Source organism: Martes martes, assembly GCF_963455335.1.
Source record: "Martes martes genome assembly, chromosome: 1".
Taxonomy (NCBI): Eukaryota; Metazoa; Chordata; class Mammalia; order Carnivora; family Mustelidae; genus Martes; species Martes martes.
Window position 1 is genome coordinate 115,156,359 of NC_137888.1, and position 21,943 is coordinate 115,178,301.

At 39.5% G+C, this 21,943-nt stretch overlaps 1 protein-coding gene across 2 annotated transcripts in view; it reads right to left on the reverse strand.

Annotated features, from left to right (window-relative positions):
- The window catches only part of ACAP2 (ArfGAP with coiled-coil, ankyrin repeat and PH domains 2), a 154,988-nt gene extending 134,745 nt beyond the window's left edge, over positions 1-20,243 (reverse strand). For both annotated transcript variants that reach the window (XM_080815008.1, XM_080815007.1), the window contains exon 1: positions 18,973-20,243. In XM_080815008.1, coding sequence (XP_080671134.1) covers positions 18,973-19,025 — 53 coding nt within the window. In that variant the 5' untranslated portion in view covers positions 19,026-20,243. The remainder of the gene's footprint in view (positions 1-18,972) is intronic.
- Positions 20,244-21,943: the final 1,700 nt, after the last annotated feature.

A 21,943-nucleotide genomic window follows, 5' to 3' on the forward strand; every position in this document is an offset into this window, starting at 1 on the left:
AGAAGACCGCAAATAACCAAAAAAATCTTGAAAAAGAAAAACAAAACTGAAGGTATCACAGTCCCAGATTTCAAGTTATATTACAAAGCAGTAGTAATCAAAATAGCATGGACTGGCACAAAAATAGACCTACAGATCAGTGGAACAGAATAGAAAGCCCAGAAGTAAACCCACAAGCATATGGTCAATTAATTTTGATAAAGGAGGCAAAAAGATGCAATGGGAAAAAGACAGTCTCCTCAACAAATGATGCTGGGAAAACGGGACAGCTACATGCAAAAGAATGAAACTGGACCACTTTCTTACCCCACAAACAAAAATAAGCTCAGAGTAGATTAAGGACCTAAATGTTGACCCTGAAACCATAAAAATCCTAGAGAGCACAGGCAGTAATTTCTCTGATATTGGCCATAGCAGCATTCTTCTAGACATGCCTCCTGAAGCGAGGGAAACACAAGCCAAAATAAACTATTGGGACTACATCAATGTAAAAAGCTTCTGCGCAGCAAAGGAAACAACCCACAAAACTAAAAGACAACCTACAGAATGGGAGAAGATATTTGCAAATGACATATCCAATAAAGGGTTAGTATTGCAAATATATAAAGAACTTATACAACTCGACGTCAGAAAACCCAAATAATCCAATTAAAAATGGGTAGAACACACGAACAGACATTTCTCCAAAGAAGACATACAGATGGCCAACAGATACCTGAAAAGATGCTCAATATCACTCATCATCATGGAAATGCAAATCAATACCACAGTGAGAAATCACCTCACACCTGTCAGAATGGCTAAAATAAAAAAACACGAGAAATAAGTGTTGGTGAGGATGCAAACATTCTACTTGCACAATTTTTTCTATATATAAACTATATATAGTTTTTATATATATGTATTCTTATATCTATATATATAAATATATCTTTGTTCGTATAATTGCACACATTTTTCCTACCATTCCTTAGAAGAAATTCCTAGATATAAAACCTCTGAAGCAAAGTATGTATTTTTAAGTTCTGCGATATTTTACTTTGTCCTTTGAAAAAGCTCTACCAAACTATACTCTTTCCAACAGTATGAGGACTGTAGGAAAACTTCCCCAGTGGTGGGAACTCTTAAAACTGAAGCCTGACAGAAAAACCTGTTTGCTTTTGCTTTACATATGGAATCTTATTGCGTCTTAATTTTCCTCATAATGATTTCCAAAGACACCTTTGGACACAATGAACAGTAGACTATATTTTCCAAAGATGGCCACACTGGGTCATCTGCAACATGACCTTGCCATTTCCCCAGCAAGATATGGAGTCTATTTACCTACTCTCTTGAATCCGAGTGGCCCCTGTGACTGCTCTAAAAGAATATGGTAGAAATGATGTTTCTCTTCCAAACTTAACATTAAACTGGCCTCCTAGCTTCAACTTCTTATCTTTTAAAAATAAGCTGCGAAGGGGCACCTGCCTGGGTCAGTAGGAAGAGCATGATACTCTTGATCTCGAGGTCATGAGTTCCAGCCCCACATTGGGTGTACAGATTACATACATACATACATACATAAATTAAATAAGCCGTCATGTAAGTGCAATTACCCTAATACTAACATGCTGTGAAAAGCCTGACCAGAAGGAAAAGCTCTGAAGGATGAAATGCCATGTGAAGAGAAGACAGACCAAGGAGAGCCAGGGCATCAGATGTGAAAGTGGATCCTGTAGCCTCAGCCACACAGCTATCAGAACATGGATCACAGATGAACAATCCAGCCAAAACCACTGCAAACTACTAACCTACAAACCTAGAGCAAAATAAAATGGTTGTTTTATTTTTTTCTTAAGGATTTTATTTTTACTTATTTGACAGACAGAGATCACAAGCAGGCAGAGAGGCAGGCTGGAGGTGGAGGGGGGAAGCAGTCTCCCTGCTGAGCAGAGAGCCCAACGCGGGGCTTGATCCCAGGACCCTGGGATCATGACCTGAGCCGAAGGCAGAGCCTTAACCCACTGAGCCACCCAGGCACCCCTGTTTTGTTTTGTTTTTTTTTAATTGTTGTTTCAAGCAACTAAGTTTTGAGTTGATTTGTTACAGAACAACAGATAAACTAGAACACAATTTAAAGTAACTTCTAAGGGAAGCCTGGATAGCTCAGTCAGTTGAGCGTCCAACTCTAAGTTTCAGCTCATGTCATGATCTCCTAGTTGTGGGATCAAGCCCCTCACCAGGCTCCTCACTCAGTGGTAAGTCTGCTTGAGATTCTCTCTCCCCCTCTCTCTCTGACCCCTCAACTCTCTAAAGTAAATGTTTCTTTAAATAAATTTTTGAAAAACATAAAATGAAGTCAAGATTATTCATTCTTGCCCTTTTTTAAGGACAATTAATAGGAATTTTTAAAACTCAGAATGTCAAAACTAGTAGCTGATCACTTGAAGCAGGAATGCAGCTGTTTTGATTAATGGCTGAATTTTAAATACACCCTGCTTGTCATACGTGCCTCCCCAGGACGCTGCTGAGTGTAATGGCATCTGAACAGGTTCTTTCCTCACGAAAATTTTGTGAAAATAAAGTAACCACTGATAAAAATGTTAAGATCATTTATCTCCAAATAAGCATGCACTTCAAAAGCTACCTTAGAAGGATACACTTACTCCAGTGATTTCTCAATTGCTATAAGCTTAAGAATAACTTTTTTATAGTCTTTTACAACTTTTAAGGAGCTTTAGTTACATTTTTTTTTTCAAGTATCTCATTCTGATTCATGTGATCCAGGGACAACAGTTTCAAAAAGACAGATTTTATAAGTAGAGAGTCAACTGAAAAATTAAGAATTTATCAATGTGACAGGATATGACACTTACTAAATCTTCTATACAAGTACAACAAGCCTTAATTCTCTGAAAAGTTCAGTTCATTAAATTAAATATAATATCTACCTAGAAACCCCACATATAAATATGTCAGTATAGTCAGAGTCTCTCAAATACTATGACAACTACCCAAGAGAACTTAAAGATTGTGGTTTGACTTAATCACAACACTGGAAAAGAAAATTTCAACAATTCATATATTACTCATAGTTTTGCAATTCATCAATAGTACAATAACAGAAAAAGTCCTAAAATAAAAACTGGAGTACGTTATGTAAAAATGAAGACTCTATGATTATTTTATGAAACTAATTTTTGACAATAAAAGTCTGCAGCCTAACTATTGTATGCCAGGAATTATGCTGAGCGAGAGGATATACAATGACACTAGTAGGCTCTATCACCAGAGAGTTTACCTGCTGTCTAAAAAGGACTGTGCGATGTGACCATATCAGTTTGTAAAGTAAAATTACAAAAGGCTACGCAGAAGTGCCGATTCTACTTAACAGCTCCACTTGGGTGTCTATCTCAAACTCAACAAGTACAAAAATTAAATTCTTAATTTTTTTTTACACAAAACCTACTCTTCCCTTGCCTTCCCCTTATCAGTAAGCAATACCTCAATCCACCCAATCACTAAAGCCAAAAATGTTATTTTTATTCTTCGCATTCCCTACAAACAATTCAATAGCAATTTTTTTTTTTTTTTAAGATTTTTATTTATTTACTTGACACACAGAGAGAGAGAGCACACATACACAAGCAGGGGTCTGGCAGGCAGACAGAAAGGGAGAAGCAAGCTTCCTACAGAGCAGGGAAAGCCCAATGTGGGACTCGATCACAGGACCCCAGGATCATGACCTGAGCCAAAGGCAGTCATCTGACCAACTGAGCCACCCAGATGCCCTCAACAGCAATTCTTACTGATTCTATCACAAAAATTGTCCATTCTGTACCAAATCATCTCTTGCCTGGCCTAGCCTGTTAACTAGTTTCCTACAATGGCTTCCTTAACTGGTCTCTTTATATTCACTTTTGCCCCTCTACAACTCATTTTCTAAATAGCAGACAAAATATTTTTTTAAATTTTAAGCCTTATAATTGCTCACCATTGCTAAAAGCTTTCTAATAACTTCCTATTGCACTAATCATAAAATCCAAACTTCTTTCTGTGGATGACTTACAAGGCCTAACTTGATCTGGTCCCTGCTATCTCTCTAAACTTAGCTCCTACCATTATTCCCCCTGCTCACTTGGCTCCAACCCACACTGGCCTTTTTGCTCCTTGGAGAGCAAGCTCTTTCCCACCTCAAGCTCTTTGATCTATAATCCTCCTGCTCCCTTTGGTCCCCCACCCCTGGCACCAGTGACCCAAATTAGCAATGCCAACAAGAAGACAACTGAACATCACTGGCCTCCTGATGAAAATAATACATCACCTGTGAGTATTCTCACCAAAACTGTTTAAATGAAATCTTCTCAGAGTAAACAATTAGACAAACTCAGAGTGTGGGATATTATATAAGATAATCTCCCTACACTCATCAAAAAAGAAAGTAACATGAGATTATTAGCTATCATATTATCTATAACCCAGAAAAGTAGGGGATCAACACATTCAAAACAGGTATAAGCAATAAGTATTATGCTATAATATCTTGATGAAACATGATATAACCATTTTTTAATCATAAAATCTTCCTATAATACAGAAAATTTACAACATACCACTAAATAAAAAACTACCAAAACTGACAAAAATTTGCAATATGATTATAAGAAGGTGATATAAATTGCAACATGGGTTGAGACTTTTGGAGATGCTGGGATGGGGTGAATATATTTTGCATGTAGGAGAGAAGTGAATCTTTGGGAGCCAGAGGGAGGAACTGTGAGAGATGGAATAATGGTCCCCTAAGGATGTCAATATCCTAATCCCCGAACCGATAAATATGTTAGGTTACACTACAAAGGTGAATTCAGGCAGCACATAGAATTAAGGTTGATCATCATCTAACTTGGGATGGGGAGATTATGCTGGAAATATCTAAGTAGGCCAGTATTACCACAAGGGTCTTTATAAGTGAAAGAGGGAGGCAGAACAGAAAGTGCCCCAGTAACTGCTGACTCTGAAGCCAGAAGGGCGTCATGAGCCATGTAATGTGGGCAGCCTCTTGATACCGGAAAAGGTAAAAAAAATATTCTCTTCTAGACCACCTAGAAAGGCATGCAGTCCTGCCAACACCTTGATTTCAGCCAAGTGAGATCTGTGTTGAAACAAACTGTAAGATAATGAATTTGTGTTGTTCTAGGCCACTAAGTTTGGAATAATTTGTTATAGCAGCAATAGAAAACCAATAAAGCTTATTCTATGATTGGACTAAAATGATCATCTGCAACTCTATCTACCTAACAAAGAAAAGAGTGAATCCTCTTGAGAGAAAGATAACATCACCCAGAGCATCTATAATTTTTATACACAGTGTATAGTATTAAATAAAAAATTCTTGCCCACTAAAAGAAGTGAAGAAGGGAAGGAACAGGAGGAGAATGAATGAATAAAAGACAGACACACAGATGATCTAAATATTGGTTTCATTAAATACAGACTTAAAAGTGGTAATAATATGTTCATGAAACTAGAGAAAAATATGCAAGAAACAAATACAAAGGCGGCAATTTTCACCAAAGAAATAGACTCTATAAAAAACAAAACCAAAGGGACGCCTGGGTGGCTCAGTCATTAAGCATCTGCCTTCAGCTCAGGTCATGATCTCAAGGGCTCTGGGATAGAATCCCGCATCGGGCTCCCTGCTCAACAGGGAGCCTGCCTCTCCCTCTGCCCTCCCCCCTGCTTGTGTGCATTCTCTCTGTCTCTCCCAAATAAATAAATAAAATCTTTTTTAAAAAATAAATAAATAAAAGTTCCAAAGAGAAAAACACAATTGAGGAACTCTGTGGATAGGTTTCACAGGAGATTATACACAGTAGAAAATGAGCTTAATAAATAGGAATACAGATCAATAGATAATATTCTACTTTTCTGTGAAGTTTATCATTTCAAAAAAGAATGAGAGACATATAGGACACAACAAAAGATTCTAATATATGTGTAATGAGTGTCAGAAGGAGATACAAAAGCAAAGCAGAGGCAGGCAATATTCAAAGAGATAACAGCCAGGAATTTTACAAATTGATGAAAGACATGCCCTACAAACCCCATGTACTAAAGAAACTCTGCAGTCCCCAAGCAGGATGAATAAAACAGAAATCACACTTATACACAGAATAGTAAAACTGCTAAAAAAGTCCAAAAAAAAAATTTAAAAAAAAAAAAAAAAAAGCAGAGAAGGTGTGCCTGGGTGGCTCAGTCAGTTAACTATCCGACTCTTGATTTCAGCCCCAGTCATGATGTCAGGGTCATGGATCAAGCCCCGCATTGGGCTCTGCACTGGGTGTGGAGCCTGCTTGAGATTCTCTTTCTCCCTTTCCTTCTGCCCAACGCTTCCTCCCTCTCTCCCCCTCACCAATTAAAAGAAAAAAAAAAAAAAAGCAGAGAAAGAAGATACATTATCCTCAAAAAAGCAACAATAAGACTAATAAAACTTGTAACAAATGATAAAGACATAAAAAGCAAACAAAAGACAATGAAATGACATTGTGCTTTAAAAAAAGAAAAAAAGATAACCTACTATGCCATGCTTTGGGAAAAGAGCCTTCCAACATCAAAGAAAAATAAAGGTATTTTCTGACAAAAACTGAGATGCTTCTTAGGCAGCAGATAAACCCTAAAAGAAATACCAAAGGACATCTGCAGATTAAATGATAAATGTATTAGGAAGTACCTTTTTATCCATATAAAACAAATACCTGACAATAACCAATAAAACCTAGTCTCTTTATTATTATATTAGTGTAATACACCAAATCCAAAGGAGGGGAAAAGTCCAAAGAGATGGATTTTTAACTTACTATAAAGCTTCTCAATGAGCAAACAATGGGGAATCAAATAAAACAACACAGTAACAAGAATCTTTTTTTTTTTTTTTAAAGATCAATAGGGTAAGTTTTGTTTATTTAAAAATGAACGTATGGGGCGCCTGGGTGGCTCAGTGGGTTAGGGCCTCTGCCTTCGGCTCAGGTCATGATCCCAGAGTCCTGGGATCGAGCCCCGCATCGGGCTCTCTGCTCAGCGGGAAGCCTGCTTCCTCCTCTCTCTCTCTCTCTGCCTGCCTCTCTGCCTACTTGTGGTCTCGGTCTGTCAAATAAATAAATAAATAATATTTTTTTTAAAAAAATGAACGTATTTCTTTTTTTTAAGATTTCTTTTTAAAGATTTTATTTATTTATTTGTCAGAGATAAAGAGCACAAGCAGAGGGGGTGGCAGGCAGAGGAGAAGCAGGCTCCCCAGTGAACAAGGAGCCTGACATGGGACTCGATTCCAGGGTCCTAGAATCATGACCTGAGCCAAAGGCAGACGCTCAACTGAATAAGCCACCCAGGCATCCAAAAATGAATATATTTCTGGCTAGAACCACAAAAATTAAAAGTTAGTCCCCACCCCCTCCAAAAAATGGTTAGTTCCATCAACTTTAATTTTGCATAAGTCAATTTAAAAAGTATACATGCTTTGCACACAACTTATCTAAAAGTGACTTTAAATACATACAAAGCTAAATCCTTGATATTAATCATCTGAGTGACCCTTTCCACTGCTTGCTTTGGATTAAACATGTTTAATTAAAACACTAAACATGTTTTATACTTCAATACTGCACTGTATTTTTTAGCAGTGAAAATTTTAATATTTAAATTTGAGTATGTCGGGGCATCACAGAAAATATAAAAATTGTAAAGGGAACACTGACTACATTTCATTAAAGAATTCTGACTTAAAATTTTTTTAAGACTTTATTTATTTATTAGAAAGAGAGGGAACACAAGCAAGGAGAACAGCAGGCAGAGGGAGAGGGTGAAGCAGGCTCTCTGCTGAGCAGGGACCCCGATGCAGGACTCAATCCCAGGACCCCAAGATCATGACCAAAGCAGAAGGCACGCTCAACCGAGCCACTCAGGTGCCCCTAAAGTTTTTTTTAAGTAACCTCTACACCCAGTGTGGGGCTGGAACTTACAACCCTGAGATCACAAGTCACATGCTCCAGGGACTGAGCCAGCCAGGCACCCCCTTGACTTACTTAAGATAAAATTACTACAAGATTGGGGCGCCTGGGTGGCTCAGTGGGTTAAAGCCTCTGCCTTCGGCTCAGGTCATGATCTCAGGGCCCTGGGATTGAGCCCCGCATCAGGCTCTCTGCTCGGCAGGGAGCCTGCTTCCTCCTCTCTCTCTGCCTGCCTCTCTGCCTACTTATGATCTGTCAAATAAATAAATAAAATCTTTTAAAAAAAAATTTACTACAAGATTACAATCAAGTCAACTCTTTTATGAGAATTTCTTCATCTCTGGAATAGATATAACGATATACTCATTTAACTCACATTTCTTCTCATCTAACTTCCAGATCCTTCTAGAGATACAAAGGAAAGAGACTTCATATAATCCCAAATAAACATATATATTTCCTCACACAAGTTTTCTTCCACGGCCTCTCAGTTTACTTATCCTTTGCTCTGACATCACTTCAGATATAAATCTTTAAGGCATTGTGTCCTCCATTTTGTTGTTTTTTTCCTCCTCTTCTTTTGCTCACTCTACCTTCTTAAATACTGTAAACATAAAAGCTGTAATTGGCTCTTTTTCAAGACCTTTACTGCTCTCCTTCTATAAAGTTAAGTGAAGTTTGCCCATCTGCTTATATTCTTTATCCACAACATAGAAGATTTTCATATATACAAGTAACATGCCTAATCATTCATGCATTCTAAACTATTGGTTTACTTCCACATGGGAAAGCCAGCTTCTTTAACTAAATCAAACTTCTCTTCAAGGATACAAGAGAAAGAGGAAAGGGAATTAGCATTATTTATTTTTTTAAATTTATTTATTTGACAGATAGAGAGCACAAGTAGGCAGAGCAGCAGGCAGAGGGAGAGGGAGAAGCAGACTCCCCGCTGAGCAGGGAGCCCAATGCAGGGCTGGATCCCAGGACCCCGGAATCATGACCCGAGCTGAAGGCAGCTGCTTCATGGACTGAGTTGCTCCCTATCTACTTCCATGAAAGGTAGTATTGTTCTCATTCATTGAGCCTGGGAAAAATTCAGAAATCTGCCCAAAGATTTCACTACCAATAAGTGAAAAAGAGAGAAGTCAAACAGGTCATCTGCCTCCAGAGGTTGTATACTTGGTCCACATTCACTACCCTAAAAGAATGTTCTCCAGTATAAATTATGTTTTGCTTACCAACATCACCAGAAATTCCAGTTAAACACTGCCACAGTACAGTTAGCTGTACCCCTTTACCTCCATTTTCTCCAAAAACCCAATTAAAATGACAGAAAAAAAATTTTTTAAAGCACTAATCCACAAAGACAAAGAAGAGAAGCAGTAAGTGTAGCAACACAACTCTGGAAACTGAAAGGTAAAAGAACAGGAACTCACTTAGACCAGAAAAAGCTAAACTCTAACTCTTTTTTTTTTTTAAGATTTTATTTATTTATTTGACACAAGAGAGAGAGATCACAAGTAGGCAGAAAGGCAAGCAGAGATGGGGGCGGGGGATGGGGGAGAAGCAGGCTCCCCGCTGAGCAGAGAGCCCAATGCAGGGGCTTGATCCCAGGACCCTGATCATGATCTGAGCGGAAGGCAGAGGTTTAATACACTGACCCACCCAGGCGCCCCCAAAACCTAAGTCTTCAAAGTGCACTGGTAAAGCCAATTTGAAGCCAAAAGATTCAGAATACAAAATTCCGAGATGGTTACTGAATATATGCTGAACAATGATCTTTAGCAGCTTTCATGTGCTTATTGAACATTTGTATATCTTCTTTGGAGAAAGAAATGTGTATTCAAATCTTTTGCCCATTTTTAAACTGGATTATTTGCTCTTTTATTGTTGAGTTGTAGAGTTCTTTATATTCTTTGGATACAAATCCCTCACATAATTTGCAAATATTTCCTACCATTCTGTAGACTGTCTTTTCACATTCTTGATTCCTTTGAAGTACAAAAGTTTTAATTTTGATAAAATCTAATTTGCCAATTTTTTCTTTAGCTGCTTGTACTTTAGGCATTGTATCTAAAAAAAATCACTGCTGGGGACACCTGGGTAGCTCAGTTGGTTAAGCATCTGCCTTCGGCTCAGGTCATGATCCCAGGGTCCTAGGATCGAGTCCTGCGTCAGGCTCCTTTGCTCAGCAGGAAGCCTGCTTCTCTCTCTGCCTCTGCCTGCTGCTCTACCTGCTTGTGTTCTCCCTCTTTCTCTCTCTCTGACAAACAAATAAATAAATAAAGTCTTCTTAAAATAACTAAATAAATAAATTAAAAATAACTGCCTAATTCAAGGTAAATCTTTTGGATACAAGGTAATTCAAGTAAATCTTTTGGGTACAGAGATTAACGTTTTCTTCTAAGAACTGTATAGTTTTCGCTCTTACATTTAGGTCTATGACCCATTTTGACCTAATGTTCGCATAGGATGTGATACAGGAGTCTAACTTCATTCTTTTACATGTGGATGTCCTGTTGTTTCAGCATCATTTGTTAAAAAGCTATTCCTTCTCCATTGATTGTACTGGAACCCTTGTCAAAACCTGATTTATCATAAATGTAAGGGTTTCTGGATTCTCTATTCCATTGATCTATACATCCCACTTTAGTGCCAATACCACACTGTCTTGATTACATAGCTTTGTAGTATTTTTAAATTGGGAAGTGTACCCTCCAAATTTGTTCTTCTTTTTCCAGATTGTTTTGGCTATTCTGGGTCAGTAGCCTCACAGTAGCCTCACAGAATGACTCAGTGATACCTCTTCTATTCATGGAAAAATTTGTAAAGGATTATTGTTATTCATCTTTAAACACCTGGAAGAATACACTGGCAAAGCCATCTTGCCCTGGGTTGTCCCTTTGGGGAAACTTTTTTTTTTTTTAAGTAGGCTCCACAACCAGTGTGAATCCAACGTGAGACCTGAACCCACACCCCCAAGATCAAGACCTGAGCCAACACCAAGAGTCAGATACTGAACGGAATGAGCCACCCAGGCACCCCAGAGGAAGCTTTTTTTTTTTTTTTTTTTAAAGATTTTATTTATTTATTTGACAGACAGAGACCACAAGTAGGCAGAGAGGCAGAGAGAGAGGGGGGAAGCAGGCTCCCTGCTGAGCAGAGAGCCCGATGCGGGGCTCGATCCCAGGACCCTGAGATCATGACCTGAGCCGAAGGCAGAGGCTTAACCCATTGAGCCACCCAGGTGCCCCAGAGAGGAAGCTTTTTGATTATTAATTCAATATTTTTTTTCCAAATTAGCCAAGTATCCACTTTTATATGAGGTCATATTTTTTCAAGACTAAGTAGGTCCTTAACACATTTAATGCAATCTTTTATTATTTTTCCTTCAAAATATAAAGAGAATACTGATTTCGCAATGAATTATCACAATCAGAGAGACTCCCCTCTAACTAGAGAACAGGCTACCAAGAATAATGGGTTATAATTGTGGAAATTGATATTTTCTTCTTTTTTTTTTTTTTAAAGATTTTATTCATTTATTTCACAGATAGAGATCACATGTCAGACAGAGATTACAAGTAGGCAGAGAGGCAGGCAGAGAGAGAGAGGGGGAAGCAGGCTCCCTGCCGAGCAGAGAGCCCGATGCGGGGCTCGATCCCAGGACCTTGGGATCATGACCTGAGCTGAAGGCAGAGGCCCTAACCCACTGAGCCACCCAGGCGCCCCAATTGATATTTTCTTCTTAAAGCAGATTTCATACTCCTCCTCAGTGTGTGAAACCCATTTTGTTACTCAATATATCTCGTAATCCCCAAACAGTGATGATGGCATTTTGATCACTCTATAGAAACATTATATATGCTGATTACCCACTATAACCAGCACACTTTTTTTTTCCCCTGTAACATTACTAGGTTTGTGTCAATTTGTCCTTTTACTTTTGTCACCTGCAGCTGACTGCAGTTGAAGTAGCAATCTGGTGTCTGGAAGAGATCACAACTATCTTTTATCTGGTAGGCCAATGTGAGGCTGGCCCCTGACGACATTCCTTTTTTTTTCTTTTTCCATTTAAAAAATATTTTTTTAATTTAAACTCAATTAACATATAGTGTATTATTAGTTTCAGGGTAGAATTCAGTGATTCATCAAGTCTCATACAATAGCCAGTGTTCACTACATCATGTTCCCTCCTCAATGTCCATCACCCCGCTACCCCATCCTCCCACCCTCCTCCCCTCCTGAACCTTCAGTTTGTTTCCTATGATTAAGGGTTTCCCATGGTTTGTTCATTCTCTGATTTCGTCTTTTTTTTTTTTAAGGTCTATTCAAATTTTCTGTTTCTTCTTGAGTTGGTTTCAATAAATAGATTGTATCTTTCTAGGAATATATCCATTTCATCTAACTTATTGTCATAGAATTATTCACAGCATTCTTTTATAACCCCTTGTATTTCTGTAGGACAATAGCAGTGTTCTCCCTTTCACTCTTGAGTCTTCTTTTTTTCTTGGTCAGACTACCTAAAGCCTTGCCAATTTTATGGATCTTTTTGAAAAACTAACTTTTGGTTTCATGACTTTTCCTACTGTTTCATTCTCTATTTTATTTCGGCTCCAGTCTTTTTTATTTCATCCCTCTTCCTGCTTTACAATCAGTTTGCTGGTTCCTTTTCCTAGTTTAAGATAGATGGGTTTGATCATGATTTGAGATGATTTTAACATAGGTCTTTACTGATATAAATGTCCCTCTAGGCACTGCTTTAGCTGCATCCCATAAATTTTGGTATGTGATTTTGTTTTCATTGGTCTGAAAGTATTTCCTAATTTCCTTTATGATTTCTTCTTGGATCCACTGGTTATTTTACAGTATGTTACTTAATTTCCAAATATTTGTGAATTTTTAAGATTTTTCTTCTGTTACTCATTTCTAATTTCATTTCATGGTGGTCAAAGAACATATTTTGCATGGTTTAAAGCCTTTCAAATTTACTGAGACTTTTTTAGTAGCCTAACATATAGTCTACGCTGTATGTTTCACATGCACTTGAGAAGAATGTGAATTCACTTTTGTTGTGTGACATGTTCTATAGATTATATCTGTTATGATTATACCTATTACCTATCATTTATTATGTATCTATCATTATCTTGTTGGGTTTGTTATGTTTGTTTTGTTTTGTCTGGGTTTTTTTGTTTGTTTTGTTTTTTGAGAAAGAGAGAAGAGAGAGCACAAACAGGAAGAGGGAGGGGGAGAAGCAGGCTCCCCACTGAGGAGGGATCCCAATATGGGGCTCTACCTCAGGACCCTAGTCTCATGATCTGAGTCAAAGGCAGATGCTTAACTGACTGAGCCACCCAGGTGCCCTATCCTGTGGTTTATAGTGTTGTTCACAACTATTTCCTTGCTGACCTTCTGCCTAGTTGTTCTACCCATTACTGAAAGTATTTATGTCTTCAATTCTTATTACTGAACTGCCTATCTCTTCCTTCAATTCTATCAGTTTTGCCATATGTATTTTGTGGCTCTCCTAACTGCATATTTGTAGGTATTATGTCTTCTTGATGGATTGACCTATTTATCATTATAAAATGTCCTTTGTCTCTAGTAATTTTTGTCTTAAGGTCTATTTCAGCTGATATTAGTACAGTCATTGCAGTACTCTTCTGAGTACTGTTCACATGATTTGTCCTTTTTATCCTTTTACTTTCAACCTATTTGTGTCTTTGAATCTAAAGTAAGTTTCCTGCATGAGTTCAAGCCCTACACTAGGTGTGGAGATTATTTAAAAATAAATAAATAAAAATAAATGGTTATTTAAAAAAATAAAAGTAAAGTATGTTTCTTGTAAACAGTGTATAGTTGGATCATCACTGAAATTTTATAAGAAAAAGTTCTAAAGAAATAAGGGGAAAATACATTAAAAAGGCATACCCTTTTCTGAAATTGAAGAAAGTATTACAAAGACAAAATATATAAGAATAGCCATTAAATTTTTGGAAAAAAAATAAGGGAAAACTTATCCCACCAGATACCAAGACAGACTCATTATGAAAATTACTATAACTAATATTAATGGTATTTGACAAATAGATAAATACATTAGTGAAAAAGAGTAGAGTACAGAAAAATATCCACATATGTATAGATGTATAATATTAAATCAATGGGGAGAAGATTAATTATTCAATAAAAGGTGTTAGGATAAGTGACTTCCATTAGGAAGAAAACAAAATTAGATTCTCAAAACTAAAATCTAGTCACACTACATGAAACTAAAAATTACTATAAAATGATAGAAAAATATCCTGTAAGTAATAATGGGATAGAGGAACTTTTCTAGGTAATACACAAAAACCTGTTTTTAAATTTCTGTATGATCCAAAAAAAAAAAAAGGCACCGTAAACAGACTTAATGCAAATTTAATTACTGCAACTAAAGCCTGTGGCTTGAGAGATAGCATTAAAAAGTGAATTCACGGGGGTGCCTGGGTGGCTCAGTGGGTTAAAGCCGCTGCCTTCGGCTCGGGTCGTGATCCCGCGTCCTGGGATCGAGCCCCACATCGGGCTCTCTGCTCAGCAGGGAGCCTGCTTCCTCCCTTCTCTCTCTGCCTGCCTCTCTGCCTACTTGTGATCTGTCTGTCAAATAAATAAATAAAATCTTTAAAAAGAAAAAAAAAAAAAAGTGAATTCACTTCCAAGTCCACCATTTGAAAGTCCCCCATTTAAAAAGTGAAATTTAGGGGCACCTGGATGGCTCAGTGGGTTAAGGGTCTGCCTTTGGCTCAGGTCATAATGGGGCTCCCTGCTCAGCAAGGAGTCTGCTTCTGCTTCTGGGTCCTCCCACCTCCACCTCCCATCCCCCACCCCCACCCCCTGCCTGTGCTTGCTCTCTCAGTCACTCTCTCTCTCAAATAAATAAACAAAATCTTTTTTTTTTTTAAGTGAACTTGACTTCTCAAAATATCAGGCTTGAGATTTTTTTTAATTTTAAAAATGAAGATAATTCCTACCTCACAATATATTTTAATGTTAAATGAGGATAGCTTTAAAAGCATCTAGTATAAAATCTGTTTGCCACATTATAAAAGCTTGTTCTTATTTCAACTTAAGTTGGTATTACACTACTTTATTACATTAAATGAGGAATTACAAGTTACAATCAGGAATAGCAGGATTCCTGTATTTTGGTTCATGATAAAACTACTATATAATAATACTTTTATAATTATAAAAACTACTTCATAATAAGTGAAAACACATTTCCCCACATCCCTCACCCACTATGTTTGCCATGTAAAGATGGAAGATAAAGTGGCAATACAGCCAGGACTGGCACCCATTTAAGAGCAAATTTAATCAATACAGATATAGTTAGATGCTACATCTTATGTCATGGCTTTCACCCATTAAAACCTTTCTCCCCAAAATATCTTTTCTAAGATTTTTTTCCTAAGTTCTCCAATAAGTATCATATCTGAAACAGAATCTACAAATCAAAAACCTTTAGAGGGGCGCCTGGGTGGCCCAGTGGGTTAAAGCCTCTGCCTTCGGCTCAGGTCATGATCCCAGGGTCCTAAGATCGAGCCCCGCATCGGGCTCTCTGCTCGGCAAGGAGCCTGCTTCCTCCTCTCTCTCTGCCTGCCTCTCTGCCTACTTGTGATCTCTGTCTGTCAAATAAATAAGTAATCTTTAAAAAAAAAAAAATTTTTTTTTTTTGAAAAAAAAAAAAAGAAAAACCTTTAGAATGGTACATAGTAAACACTGTTAAGGATAAAACATAAATGTGTATCAGGTAAAGACTGAAGTTTTGAAGACTTGTTAATGCCAAAATTTTTATTTTTGAAAACTGCTTAGAGCAAAACTGTTTCACAATTCAGAAAGTGTAAATTAATTCAACTTTTTGTTTCAAACAAAATATTCATTTCCTGCATGAACCATAATATGATTAAATAAAGGAAAAGCACAATTTTTAAAAAATTTTATAAAATTCTGAAGACCAACTACATAATTAATTTAGAGTTCAAACAAATTCAAAGTTCTCCAAAATATGTTGGTCAAAACGGAAAATTCCCACTTAAAAATAAAGTATGCTTAGACACATGTACTTTCTTGTAGATTTTTAGATGAATAAGATTTTGACCTTTAGACCGGTTTTTAAAAAACTATAAAGGGAATTTTTAGTTACACAAAATTACACAATGAAATGTGCCTTCCAATCTAAAAACAAAACAAACAAAAAAATGTTCACTGGAATGTAAGAGTAACCATTGGTTTTATTCAAATTACTAAAGACAGTGTTGCAATAGCAACATCCTTCTCTCCCTCTCCTATTTTCCTTATCAACTTAGCAGGCAAATTAATGTTTAGAACTTGAACACTGCTGAAATTTTTCTTCAGCAAGATCTACCTTCTGTATCAATTCTACAGCACCCAAGGCAGTTATGCCCCCATGCCAGACTTAAAATGCCTTAAGCATCATTTATAGAGGAAAATAAAAGTAAGAATTAGTATTAAAACAGCACAACCGATCAGAACACTACAAAAATAGTGCAGCTGCCTTGCTATCAAAAAGCAAAAACAGGGAACCTGGGTGTCTCAGTCAGTTAAGTGTCTGCAGCAGGAGTCAGGGGCGGGGGATGTTCCCCCTGCTCAGCAAGGAGCTTCTCCCTCATCCCCCCACTCATTTTCTCTCTCTCTCTCAAATAAGTAAAATCTTTTTAAAAAATATTTTTAAAAAAAGCAAAACCAAAAACAACAAGCTCACCCCTCACAAATTTTCTCTTCTAATATGAAAGTTTCAATATATCACACAAAATGCAGATACTCTTAAAAGTCAAGTTTCTCTTATATATAAAGCATATGGATAAAAGAATTCTAAAATATTCTTTTCAAATGCTATACAAACTTACACAGTAATGGGGTTATAGAAAGACTGGAAAAATTAGGAATGTGAGCGATGAGACTTTTATTTCTTGGCCTACTTCCATCTATTACAAATCTTATCTAGTTCCAAAAATGTATACCAGACATTGGGAGTTCTTTGAATCTTGATTTCTCTTCCCAACTTGCAGCCAACAATAACTGGAAGCAACTGGAATAACTGGAAGCAACTCTTTAAAAAATCTCTAATATTGAATTAAAATAGAATAGATATTATATTCAAGTTTAACAAAGTTCACTATAATATTCCATACAACTTAATCAGTATCTTTCCCTCTTATTTTACATTCAATGATTCCTTTCTTTCAAAAACAAAGACATCACATGGTTTGTGAACAACACCAGTGGTTACAAGTATTTCCTTATCACTTCCCTCAACTTGATTTTTTAAAAAATCAAACTTAAAATGAAGCAAATTAACAGAAGCCACATTCTCTAGAAGGGAAAATGCTGTGTTACTTCATTAAAAAAACAAACAGCCAAGTCATATAAATAAGAATTCACAAAAAGCAGAATTTTCTGAGGTACACTTTAAAAATTACTTCATTTGCCACATACTCTAGACTCTAACCTGCAAAGCTGTCCTAAGCAAGTCATGTGTGTCCCCTCGGGATCCTTTTAATTCACACCCAAAACAAAACTTTCAAAAACTAATACCAACAACAGCAATTAAACCAGACGCAGCCTTTTACAAGCAACAGTCCTAAGCTCCAAATAAAATTAACACCCTCCTCAAAAAAAAAAAAAAAAAGCAAAAGTCAAAACAAAACCAAAAAAAAATTCTTAAACTTTCTCTTAGAAGTAGGAGTTCCTCGGTTTTACAATTCTTTTCTTGTCAGTGAAAAGAGAATGGGAAATCAGTGATAAGAATGAGAACAGTTAGTTCCCAAGAGAAGGATGCAAGAATTTACAACTCAGGCTTGGCCTAGAGATCAGCAGGCAAATACACACCAATGCTCAGGGAAAAACTTTCAAGAAATGTCATTATCTAACGCCAGTTATAAGGCCTTATTTTTTTAAGGCCTAAGGACAGCCCTATACGTGCACCGTACAACACAACCTATGAAAACTATTCTCCAAAAACAATTCAGGAGTTTCCCAAGATGCCCGAAACATAAAGAGCAAGTCCTCTAGACACCCGCAGGACCGCCGCCTCTCACAGGGGAGGGAGGCCAGCTCCAGTGAATCCGAGGGCCACCACGTCAGTTTCGGTGACAGATCCACTGGGAGCATCGACCGTGATCGGCGCCCTCCCGGGCCGACGCTGCTGCAAGAGGAACAGACATGCAATCTTCAGGGCCCTCCTACTTCCGTTCTCAAAACAGAAATGCACAGTTTCTCCTAGTCCTCACCGCTCAGCCCCGTGCCTCTTCACAGCGGGGAGAGCTCAAGTGGAAAGAAAAGCAAGACAGTCTCTGACCAGGGTGGATAGAACGCGCTCGGTCAAAGCACTCCCCCCCGCGACTCCGGGGGCAAACCAACCGCCAGCGCCTCCCTGAGCGCCCCCGCCCGGAGCAGGGGACACGCAGGCAGCAGCAGCCCCAGGTCGCCCCACTCCTTCCTCCCCCGGGTAAGAGCGGAAAAGCGCAAAGAGGAACTAAGTGAACTGCAAGAGGGTGCCCTGCAAGCTCCTCAAGGAGGGGGTGGGGTGCGAGTGGAAACGGGAAGGAGCGGAAGGAAGGGGCAAGGAGCAGCCAGAGGAAGGGGACGAGAGCGCGCGCCCGCAAAGGGCACGACTCTCCGGGGACGCGGCTGCACCCTGGTTCCTCGAAGCGGACGGGTGCTCCCGGCCTCCCGAGCGCTCCTCCCCGGGCAGAGGACGAGGAAGCGAGAAGCTCGGCCCAGCCTCAGCCCTCAGCAAGGGTCGGTCGGGGCTGCAGTGCCCTGGCCGGGTCCGGAGCTGCGACAACGGCCGCTGGCCTCGTCGGAAGACGCGGACCGCGGGGCCCTCGGCGCGCTGAGCGGGCCGGCTTTCACGCCCCCACCCCCGGGGGGGGGGCCAGCTCCGGGGTGACGGCAGCCCGGCGGCCTCGCCGGTTACCTGAAGCGGGGCGAGTCCTTCAGACACTCTTCGAAATCCACCGTCATCTTCATCCTGCCTCCGCCTCGCCTCGAAGGCGGCGCTGGAAGAGCCGAGAGAGCCGCGGGAGCGGCTGCGCTGGGGACCCAGACAGCGACGGCGGGCGCACGGCCGCGACTAGCGCTGCGCGGAGCTGCGGAGGGCGCCTTGCCCGCTGGTCATAGCAGCCGCGAAGACGGTGGCAGTAGCGGCGGCGGCTCGTCAGGCCCCAGTCCGGCCCCTCTTCCTCCCGCCCCCAGCCGAACGCCGGCCACAGGGAAACCGCCCGGGAGTGACAGCCTCCGCCAGCCAGCCACGAACCCGGCGGCCGGTGGGAGGGGCTTCCGGCAGCACCGCCCGCGGGCGCTCCGGCAACGCACCTGAGCGACGGTAGTTCGAGCCAATGAGGAGCGCGACCGTGGGTGCCGCCTTGCCACCGCCGTCCCCGAGGGCCAACCGGGATGCGCAGGAGTCGTTAGGCGGGACGCGCCCGTTGCTGGGAGGCCGGCAGCTGAGGCTCCTCGGGAAGGAAGTCACGTGGCTGAGCGCCGCGCTTTCCTCAGAGCCCCCGCCTCTTCTCAGCCCCGCCCTGCCGAGCTGCCAACGCGGAGGAGCCGCCGCCTGCAGGTCTGAGGACTCCTACAGCTTTGGCAGAAATCGGAAGAGTAGAAATTATCAAAGGAGGAGATAAACTGATCCACCGCTTCCTTTCCGTTTAAAGAAACAGGTCGGGAGAGAAGTGAGGGTAGCCTTAATGATAAAATCCCTTCCTTCACTTACTGACTTCATCTCTTAATAACTTGGAAATCTCTCCCACGTTTATCTTCTCATATAACTAAGAGACTACTTCCTGAAGGAGCTGGTATTTGGGGCGAGCATGGAAAGATCAGGATTCCGACAGGTAGGCGAAGTAGGGCGTTTGGTGCGGAGGAAACGCTTTCAAACCCGCCGAAGACAGTCCTCCTTACTGATAACTTTTCTCTCAGTAGCTTTCACCAGTTCAAAGAGGATAGGGTTGTGAAAATCAGCCTCACTTCCTTATTTGCAACACCAGCCCACTGGTCCACAGTTGTTCTAGGAGCCCTCCAAGATATGCATCACCTGATCCAACAAGGCAGGTATTTACCATTACTTCTGATTTTAATATAACATCGACTGAAAAAAAAAACAAAAAACAAAAAACAACGACGACGACAACAACAACAATAGGTCCATTTTATTTAAATGGAACCCAACCTAAAAAGCATAAGAATATCCATAAAATGGAAGGAAATGTTGTAACAGTATAGTGGCTCTGAGCGAGAGCCTGAAGGCAAACTTTCTGGTTTTGCCTCCTATCTTTTCTTACTGTAAAATGAAGCTGATAGAGTTGCCCTGAAGCTGAAGTAAGAACTCTGAACACAACACAGTGCCACATAGTAACCATTCAGTAAATGCTAACTATTATCATAATTGTACCACTTTATTCTTCAGTGTTATAATCAAAGTTTAAATGTAAGCCTTCTCACTTCTACTGCCTAAAGTCTTATATAACCATTTTGACCATCTGGCTAAGTGTAGCTTGATGGTAGGATGTTTTACATAACCAGTGGTTGTATCTTGATCTCTTTAGCACCTTTTAGAAGTTAACAATATAATTTTGAGACATTTCAAAGAATATACAAGCATTATATATGTTTCTTCTTTGCTTATAAACTTGGTTTTCTTTTTTTATTTTTTTAAGGTTTTGTTTTTAATTCTAATTAGTTAACATACAGGTCTTATATTGGTTTCGGGTGTACAATATGGTGATTCAGCACTTCCATACGTCACTGTACTCATCAGGACAAGTGCCCTCCTTAATCCCCATCACCTATTTCACCCATTCCCCCCCCCAACAATGATCAGTTTGTTCTCTATAATTAAGAAGCTGTTTCCTGATCTCTATCTCTCTCTCTCTCTAATGTTTTTACCTTTGCTTATTTGTTTTTGTTTCTTAAATTCCACATATGAGTGAACTCATATGGTAATTGGTTTCTTTTTTAAATTGAATTGCATATCCCTGGAATCTACCCACCTTCTTTTGATAACTGGAAACTATTGACAGTTAAGACTTAAGTGTCCTCAGACAGTTCAGTTGGTCAAGCCAACCTCTTCTAGATTTATAACTTCTGTGTCAGCCTTGGAGAGTTGGCCATTTCTACATTTAATTGTATTCCCGATGCATGACAGCTAACCTGTATATACAATAACTGTTGTTCCAATGCTTCAACGTAGTGTAACCTTTTGGAAGAGGCCTAACTTGACACTTGGGGATTCAAAATTAAAATTCAGCTGCATGGCACTATTAATGAAAATAACTCAACTAAGCTAATTGTTAATAATGAACATTTTCTTTCTGCAGACAGCTAAATTTACGTACATCCAGTTAGTGATAATGCTATCAAAAATTTTTTTTTCTGGGGCACCCTGGTGGCTCAGTGGGTTAAAGCCTCTGCCTTCAGATCAGGTCGTGATCTCAGGGTCCTGGGGTCAAGCCCCACATCGGGCTCTCTGCTCGGCAGGGAGCCTGCTTCCCCCTCTTTCTCTCTGCCTGCCTCTCTGCCTACTTGTGATCTCTGTCTGTCAAATAAATAATAAAATTTTAAAAAATTTTTTAAATTTTTTTTCTGCCCTGTGATAAAGCAAGCATTTGGGGTTGTCAACCGTAGGGTATGTCCTAAATTTGAAAATACTAGAAGTGGGTTAGGGTGAGAATAGTGAGTCTTAGGCGTATAATACTATTATTCTTAGAGTAATGAAAACCAAGGCCCCAAGGTATAGAAATAACTGGCTGGGTGACTCAAGCTAAATAGAGGTCCCATGTCACCAGACTCTTAACAGCAAACCACCCACTGTCCTCTTTAGAATTTGGCCTTTATAGGTGTGGCTCTATCTGCCTGTGAAACAGCTCCTTTTCATCCATTTCATTTTA